At 44.5% G+C, this 8,585-nt stretch overlaps 1 protein-coding gene across 1 annotated transcript in view; it reads right to left on the reverse strand.

Moving 5' to 3' along the window:
• Nucleotides 1-1,974: 1,974 nt before the first annotated feature.
• The window catches only part of POGZ (pogo transposable element with ZNF domain), a 26,137-nt gene continuing 19,526 nt past the window's right edge, over nt 1,975-8,585 (reverse strand). The window contains exons 10-17 of the mRNA XM_009700733.1: nt 8,154-8,300; nt 7,038-7,172; nt 6,335-6,507; nt 5,626-5,766; nt 4,937-4,996; nt 4,509-4,621; nt 3,692-3,716; nt 1,975-3,550 (exon numbers count right to left, since the gene is read on the reverse strand). Of these exons, the coding sequence (XP_009699035.1) occupies nt 1,975-3,550; nt 3,692-3,716; nt 4,509-4,621; nt 4,937-4,996; nt 5,626-5,766; nt 6,335-6,507; nt 7,038-7,172; nt 8,154-8,300 (2,370 nt within the window). The remainder of the gene's footprint in view (nt 3,551-3,691; nt 3,717-4,508; nt 4,622-4,936; nt 4,997-5,625; nt 5,767-6,334; nt 6,508-7,037; nt 7,173-8,153; nt 8,301-8,585) is intronic.

The following is an 8,585-nucleotide window of genomic DNA, read 5'->3' on the forward strand; positions in this document are numbered from 1 at the left end:
CCAATAACTGAGATTAAAATAATTAACATCTCCCCACTTAAATTCCTATCGCTCAGCCTACTGACAGCAGCTATGCTGGGATACCAGGGCTCCGGCGCTTGAAGCCGATCGCCCTACAGCTCCTGCGAGCAGCTGGAGATGCTGCGCCTCCGGCTACGGGAGGATAGCAGCAAAATGGCATTACGTGTGCTTCAGACGGGGCCGAATCAGGCGTTTCCTAGCCTTACCAGAAATAAATTCGTAAGTAGTATTAAGAGTGGTATTTACTACTACCCGAGATAAACAACAGTAAAATTATTTATTCAGGAGAGTATTTTATTATTGATTTCTCAGACTTTTTAAAAAAAGAAAACCTCCTTGGGGAGAGTAGGTTGTTTTCCACTGAACCTACCGTATAATTAAAGGGCAGGTAAGGGCTGCAGAAATGTAAATGGGACAGAACTCTGCCTCAAGTGTTAATGACATGTAAACACATTTAATTACTATCCCATCTCTGGGTTTCTTCAGAACATGCTAAACGGCTCCGCGTCCCCTCACACGCAAGGAGTACAGAGAGGGAACCCAGCCGGCGACCCGGGCACAGCTCGCTCATGCGCGGCACGGAGGAATTTGGGGCACACTTTATATTAAGCATTACGATATCACAGGAGTTAAATAGTTCTTCATAATAAAAACACATGTTTATAAATCCATTTCCCTGGTTTTATTAAATGTTCCACTTATGTACATTTTAAAGATGAACCATTTACAGGTCTGCACATGCTGCCTCCTGCTTTCCTTAGGTAATAGGGAAGGTTCACAAAACCTCTATGGAAACAGAAAGGTGCAGGTGCTTCTGAATTCTGTATGTCAAAATGCTTTCCGTTTATACCATAATACATACAATTAAAAAACCCTCAAACATGCAAATTGTAGAAAAATTTAAGCTGGCAGTGAAAAATAAAAACAAACGTCTTCTTTTTGTGCACGTCACAGTTTGTTTCATTAAATCAGATTTCTAATTCTAAGGAACGTAGTGTCTGATGCCACTGGTTAAAGCAGGTTTATCAACTACTAGTAGTTAAAAGGTCAACGTTTAATGGTCCGTACAGTTTTAACTCCCATCTACCGTACAGGAAGATCAAGACAGACTTGACTTTCCTCTTCCACCATGTACCCTCTGTCAGTAATTCTTTGGAGCAAGGTGGGTGCCGGGCGGTTTCCCAGGTGGAGGAGAGGAACCACCGCACCGTGGCAGAAAGTCAATGGGAAACCGAGAGGTTTGGGTCAGCACTGCCCTAACTCCCTGGCTGCGGAGCGCAGTTCAACCCCGGTTCCAAGTGTTGTGGCTCCCAAGAAGCGTTGCTGGCATTGAACAGGCAAAATGCTTTCACTTGTGTTTTTACCCCACATCCAAATTCACAAGCAAAAATAATTACTCTTCCTTAAAAAAACAAAAAACAAAAAAAACAAACAAACAAAAAAAGAAACCAAACCAAACCCAAATCTTAATGGCCAATTATAGAAGGTTCACACATTAGAGCAGTAACTCGTATCTAAATTTTCCACAGAAACCTAAATCTCTGGGTCAAGTGTTAAAAAAAGAAAAAAAAAAAAAAAATCTGTGTTAAGACAGCCAAAAAGATTTATATACTGGTTCATTAGCTACATATTTTTTTCCTTTCTTTAGAAATGGTCACATTGACAATGTATAATTCAAAACATTTCTGCACAATAAAAACAGAAAACTATGATACAGTGAGGTAAAGAAAACGCAAAAATATTCACCCACAATATATTTTCAGAAAATACCAACACAGTGATTTTTCTTTTAAAAAAGCACAAAACTTATAAATGAACAGCATAAATGGCTATTTATCTGAGTGATCGCCTACGAATTTCCTAAACCCACAAATCCACAGGGAAGTGTAATGGTCTCATCCAACATTTATTTAAAAAATAACCCTTTCCAGATCACGATTCGCAGAGCAGCGCTCAGATTTCCATCAGATCCAAATCAGCATCTTCGAAGCCATAAAACGACTCAGTCTCGCTTTCCCCTTCGAAGAGCTGATGGAGGATTTCTGGGTCTGCAGATTCCTCGGCCTGGGTCCGATCCTGCACCTCAGCCACCGCCGCCGCCTCCTGCTGCTCATCGTTCAGCTTCAGCTGCTCCTCCAGAGAGGCAATCAGCTCCTCCTGCATGTCGGCGTTGCGTGTGGGCGAGTTGGCCGTGCCGTCCGGACCGGGCAGCACGCTGGCCACCAGGAAGGACTGCTGCACAAGTTCAGGAGAGTCACTAATGACCTCCAGGACCTCCGCCAGCCAGCATAAAACCAGCTGGAGAAGAATGTCTGAGTCGCATGTGGAGTCCGCCATTTCCTTGGCTTGCTCTTTCCACTTTTTATGCAAGAAATTTTTCACAGTCCTTTTTATACAAACATCTAGAGGTTGGATTTTGGAGCTGCAGCCAGCAGGGACAACAGCCGGCAGAGTGCTGGATGCACTCAGCAAGGAAAGTACTTCTTCCGATAGGTGTGTTCGGTGACAATCCAGCACGAGCATGCCCTTGCTGTTCTGGCATGCCGTGTGCTTCTGCCACACTCTGGACGACCACAACTCCATGACTTCGTCGTCGCTGTATCCGTTCTCCTTTGCTTCCAATATGATAGACTCCGGCACGTTGGCAGGCTGCTGTACGTGACCCCTGTAGAAGACTAGCGCTGGGAGAACGCTGCCGTCGGCGAGGATGGTGAGGACAACGTCACACCATGGCTCCCCGGTTCCCACCGTCTGCAAAGCGTTCTCCTTCCGGTCATCGCTGCTCAGCACCTCCATGTCAAGGAAGAGAGAGATTTCGTCGATGGCCGCGATCATGGAGAGAGGCAGGTCTTGAGTGTGGATTTGCCGCTGCACAAACTCGATGAAACAACTGGCGTTGTCCTCTACGTCTTTGGGGAGAGGGTGAGCCACTGCCCTTCGAGTATGCGTGCTGAGGTTGTGCCGCAGCATGAACCTCACCGCCCACTCGTAGGAGATCTTGAAGCCACCTTCGAGGGATCGGCCAATCTTAGTGGCTTTCTGGAAGAGAGTCTCCTCGTTCACGGGCAGCTGCTGCTCCCTCTGCGTCAGGACCCATTCCGCCAGTTTCTCTTCAGCCTCTAAGCTGAGGTACTTGCCCTCTGACAGGGACGCCAAGTTCTCTTCTTGGAAAGCTTGAAACCTTCGTAGCCAGCGCTTGATCCGCCTCTGAGGATTTCGGAAGTGCTCGGCAGCCTGTTCAGTGTTGCAGCACAAAGCAAACAGTACAACTCGCAGCTTTTTTACTGACAGCTGCTCCTTTTTGCTTGCAGGCTCAGGCTCCTTTGATGCCTGCTCATCTTCTGGAGCATCAATATTTAAGCACTCTTCTTCCTGGCAGACCAGAGGCCTGTTGTAGACCGCTGGTGCCAGTTCAGGCTCCAGGTCATCTTTCGCAGGTAACATGGACTTTGTTTTCACAGTAGCAGCTTTACTTGGGGAATAGGTAGGGCATGTATTCTTCATGCTTTTGTCCTGGGGCTGAATGTGCCTTGAAGGGAGAGAACACAGGACCTTCTTAAAACCCAGAAAATAAAGCTGTTGAGAGAAAACAAACCAACGAACCCAAACCCAACCCCAACACCACCAAGGGAAACAGATGATCGCAGATAAGAGTTTACAAACAGTTTACCTGGAATGTGATATCCAAGTAGGCCCTGTTAAGAAAAACAGAACAACAAAAACATTTGTAGCTTAGCAAACAAACACTAAGGCAGTGCAAACAAACAAGCTGGAGAGGAGGATCTGCATCCCTCTGTTGTCTGTTGCTCCGAAAGCATCCCTATGTGCTGTAGAACAGCCAGTACTCATCCACCCCTTCAAACCGCAACCTCCTCCCACACCCAAGCACTGCCACATCCAAGCCAACAAGGAAAGACCGCTCAACCGGGCAGAGCCACACTCATCAGCAGTTGTTAGAGACAAATGGCAAAACTCCATGTCCATTCCAAGCAACACGAGGAGTTTGGTTAGGAAAACTCAGATCCCTGCAGGCAACGTCCACAAGTTTTGCGAGTTGGGGAAATTCATAGCAAATGGCTGAACGCCACTCTTGGGTTCTATTCAAAACCCAGCATCAGCAGCTGCTAAAGGCCTCCTGGTGTCATGGAGGTACAATGGCATCTCCGAGGAACAGAGGAGCTCCCTGAAGCCCTCGGCATTGTCTCTTCCTGGGAAGATCTCATGAGAACAGCGTTACCAGTGACACAGCTGAGCCTCAGGCAGAGCCAGCCTCACTTAGAGCTTAACTCTCCAATCTCCATAACAATGAAGACTCATTCAGGCAGTTACAGAAGGTCTCTAACACGACATTTTATTAGAACTCAGGACTCGGTAAGTGCTCAGCCCAATACTAAACAAAGATGTATTTGACCTGGAGTCTATGAACCAATGTATTATGTCCCGCATTAATTTTTTTGCAACTTTCCTGCTCCTTTTCAAACTCTTACCTCGGAAAATAATGTTACTAAACTCGTGTGATGGATTGAAGACCAGATGTTTGGCCATTGCATCACCCTCAGATGTTACAAAGAGACAAGAGGAACAGGACAGCTTTACGCCACTGGAAGGAAAAAAAGTGAACTTAACATCAGTATCAGATATGAAAATATGTGCATCCCCTCACCAACAATTTGGAAAAAAAAAAGTCACCCTCAAAGGCACAGAGGCAGCGTCCCCGCCCTGAAACATTAACTCCCACTGGAAGGCAATGGGAGTCTCCACATATTGCCCCTAATTCAAGGTATTTTCCTGTGTGGCAAAAAATAAACAGAGCTTCTTCAGAAGCAGATCATGAAAGAACAGAACTGGAAGATCAGAAAGTGAATGCACATTAGATTCCCAGGTGATTAAAATAAGATGACAAATTTTCCATTACCAGGCAGTATAGTTTTTAAACAAAGCCAAGTATTTTGGACTCTTCCGAGGGACATGGTTGCTGTAAGACAAAAGAGTTTAATAAATGTCAGAATTATTCCAGGTATTTGAAGAGCTATAAAGTCATACGAAATACAGCACATTTACGAAGACAGACCCAATCCCAATTTTGTCTGCCAGTCTTGTATTCAAGGAAATGAAAACTCTGTGTCTAAATAGAAAAGCCTGTACAATAACATTTAAAAGTGCCCAGATCTTGGAGTAACTGTTCTGCTATCCTGTTCTGTGGTCTATCCACAGTTCTGTACAGGGCACAGGCTTGTAGAAGAAAGGCATAACTTTTTTTTCCCCCTTTAAAAATTTTTAACTTATAAATCCGAGAATTTTGCAAGAAATCCTAGGAACAGTGAAAAACAATAGCTGTCTGCAGCAGCATGCAGTACGTGTCATTAGCTCCAATGCCCATAGTTTGGAATGAATCTCAGCTCTCGCGCTCAGTTTTCTCATCTCATCTGAAAGCTACCACCCGTGTCTGTGCTGGTACAGAATACATGTCCTGTGCCTTACACACCACTGCAGCGAACTGGAATTTCCCGATACCCCTTTCTTACAGGGCAGACAAGACACAGAGGTGCTCCTGCATTCGGGCAGGAGGAATTTCTACTATGGTGTTCAAAGGAGCGCACATACTTGATCATGTGGTTGGCGTAAGCTCTGGAGCAGCAAGTGCTGTAGCGACATAGCGAACAGTGCACGTAGGTGGGAAAGTGGTTTGGGAAGTCGGGGATTTCAAAGCTGCACTCCAGACAAGTCTGCCTCCCCAAGACACTCCTGAAGGTAAGAGGGATATTTTCATTAGTGTCTGAATGGGTATCTTCGGAGTTATAACAATCATCAGGACAGAGAAGATTTTAATGACATGTAAACTTTCAGAAGTCTGCAGTCAAACTAGTCTCATCTTGCACCCTAGCTTCTTAGGGTGCCTTGGTGCCAGGCTAAACATTTCCCACTTGCTGTACTCAGGAGTATACAATTTAAGAGTGGATAATAAAACACACACCCAAGAAAAAAACAAAACCAACAAAAAATATTGAAGACAAGGCAGCAGGACACAGGGTGGGCAGAAAGCCCTTACGCTGATGGAATAATTCCATTGTTTCTATAAAAGCGCCTAGCTAATTCTCTATTTTGCAGTTTCACCTTAAGGGCTTTCACAACATGACTTAATCCTGCTTTTGTGGGAAGCTAGACTCTCCTGGCATAAAGTTTCCTTGGCAACTGGTAAGACAGAACTGTCCAGTGCCGAGGATCATATTACCCACCGCTGTGGCATTAAAAAGCTAACTACATTTCCTTTAAAAATCTTTTTTAAATTTGAAATTTAGCAAAACATTCTGACATTTTTTTGACCGCTCTCTTCTGGACGTTCCTCTGGACAGGCGGGTACAGGAAGATGGGCTGGGGATCAGTAGAAGATGACAGCGGAGTGGTTTCCTGTCCAGTGCCCTGCGGCATGTCATTTGAAGATATTGGCACTGTCCGTGGCTGTCCTCTAGATGCCCTGATTGTAACCTGCAGAAAACAGATACACCCATACCTCCTAAAACACAAGGGCAGAAGTGATCTATCCAAATTCAGACTCCTCTGTTTGGAGTAGTCTTTCAGGCTCTTAGCAGAGAATAAAGAGGTGCTCCTAGGACGCGACTCGTCCCACCCAGGGCAGCAGTAGCCTAAAAGAGGACACATGACTTGAGCCCCAGAAGTGCCTGTTTGTCACTAATGACTACAGAGGGCGTCCAGAAAACTAGTTCAGATCCCTTCCCTTGCAGACAGATACCTTAGTTAGGAGAGTTTAACCTCTGGCATGCCACTTTCACCTCCTCTCTCTCTCACTTATTGTTTCTATGAAGTATCTGATTAGCTAAGCACACACAACAAGGACAGAATACAAAGAGTTTTTCTGTCCCAGGGAGTGTGGCTTAAGTGATTCAGAAGAAGCAAACATCAGTTTTGCAGTACTTCATAAATACACACCAGTACAGATGCTACGGGTGTTTCCTGCTTGAGGAAACAGAGGCCTGCTGTTAACTTGTATTTCTTACCTTGGTTCCAGGTTTCAATCCTTCTAATTGTTTGGGTTTTCGGAAAGTTTTGTGGTGCTGCAGCTTGTGTTCAATTTTATCCTTGGCAAATAGGAACTGGAGTCTACACTTGTTGCAATGATAAACACTCTTCTTCTAAAGCAAATGCAAATGAAACACATTTCATTTTAGAGAAACAGAAGTCACAACACAGCAGGTGTCTTTTGTTTAAAAAAAAGAAAAAAAAAAACAACCACCAAAAAACCCACAAACAAACAAAACCAAAAAAACCACACGCACACTCTTCCCCTCTTTGAAACCAAAGGCGGCCCCATTTTTCTTTAGCATCTGAAAGTCCCTCCCCACCAAACCCCATATCTTGGGTGTTTTGGTTTTAAATTTGTTTGGTTTGGTTTTTCAGTTAAAATCAACAGGCTCTGCAGAGACACCAGACCTGGAAATGCCACGGAACGAGTCTTACCCAGCTTATTTAAGCCAAAGTAAGGCACCCTAGCAGAGGTGTGGGGCAACATGCCTTCAAAAGTTGCCTGGCCTCTGCCTCTTACAGAGTCAGCGAAGGACTTCAGGGGCAAATCAACTCAGGCACTTGGTAAGAGCGCTACATTTCTATATTCTGAAAGTACACTTCAGCTACACCCACATAAAATATGTTGTCAATACAGCCAACATATATGGAAACAGAACACTAAGCTACAAAAATTACATTCATTTGTGCACGTACAGTATTATTTACTTATGTATTACCTGGAGATAAAAAAATTTAAAACCCAAATGAACATAAAGCCCACTGTTGGTTAATCATCACATGAAGCAAACACAGTCCAGGAAAACATGCTTTTCTCTGCTAAGTAACAACAATCTGTGCTACTCCCAAAGGAGCAACGCCTCTTCTCTTCAGCACAATCCCTATGAAAGGTCTGGAATGACAGCATGCAAATTGCATTTGTTACGGAGTGAATACAGCATCTACTAACACCCCTCTTTCAACCAAGTTTTCTTTCTTTCTGTTTTTATTCCAGGCAAATGCTCAACTAATGACATGCTTAACTATCCCCTGAGTCTCTGTGGAGAGTGAACCACCTCAAACAAAAAGGGACTACAGCCCTGACATAGTACCTGATGCCTCATGAAGTGCTGTTGGAAAGCGTTGCCGTTCTTAAAGACTTTGAGACAGTAAGGACAGAGCAGGTGCCGCGTGTCTTCGTGGATCATTCGGAAATGGCTATCCACTTCAGAATAGAGCGATGAACGATACTGACAGACCTGCAGGAGTGGACAGAAATAATTACCAGTGAAATAACAGGAATCCATCTCACATCCACCATTGCAACATGGAGCTCTTAACAGCAATGCCCAGATCCCCACAGATACTTATCAGTGGAGTTTAGGAATCAGGTCCTAAAGAACCTGCTAGGTTATTCGAACTGCAAGATAATAAACCAAGCCGTGTATATGCAGAGTATTTTAGAGGAACAGATTTGAACTACTTGTATAAAAGAGAGTAGTGACAATTCAAGCTCCAGACCCAAGAAAAAAAAAAGGGGGGGG

This window comes from Cariama cristata, unplaced genomic scaffold, assembly GCF_000690535.1.
Source record: "Cariama cristata isolate BGI_N322 unplaced genomic scaffold, ASM69053v1 scaffold10345, whole genome shotgun sequence".
NCBI lineage: Eukaryota > Metazoa > Chordata > Aves > Cariamiformes > Cariamidae > Cariama > Cariama cristata.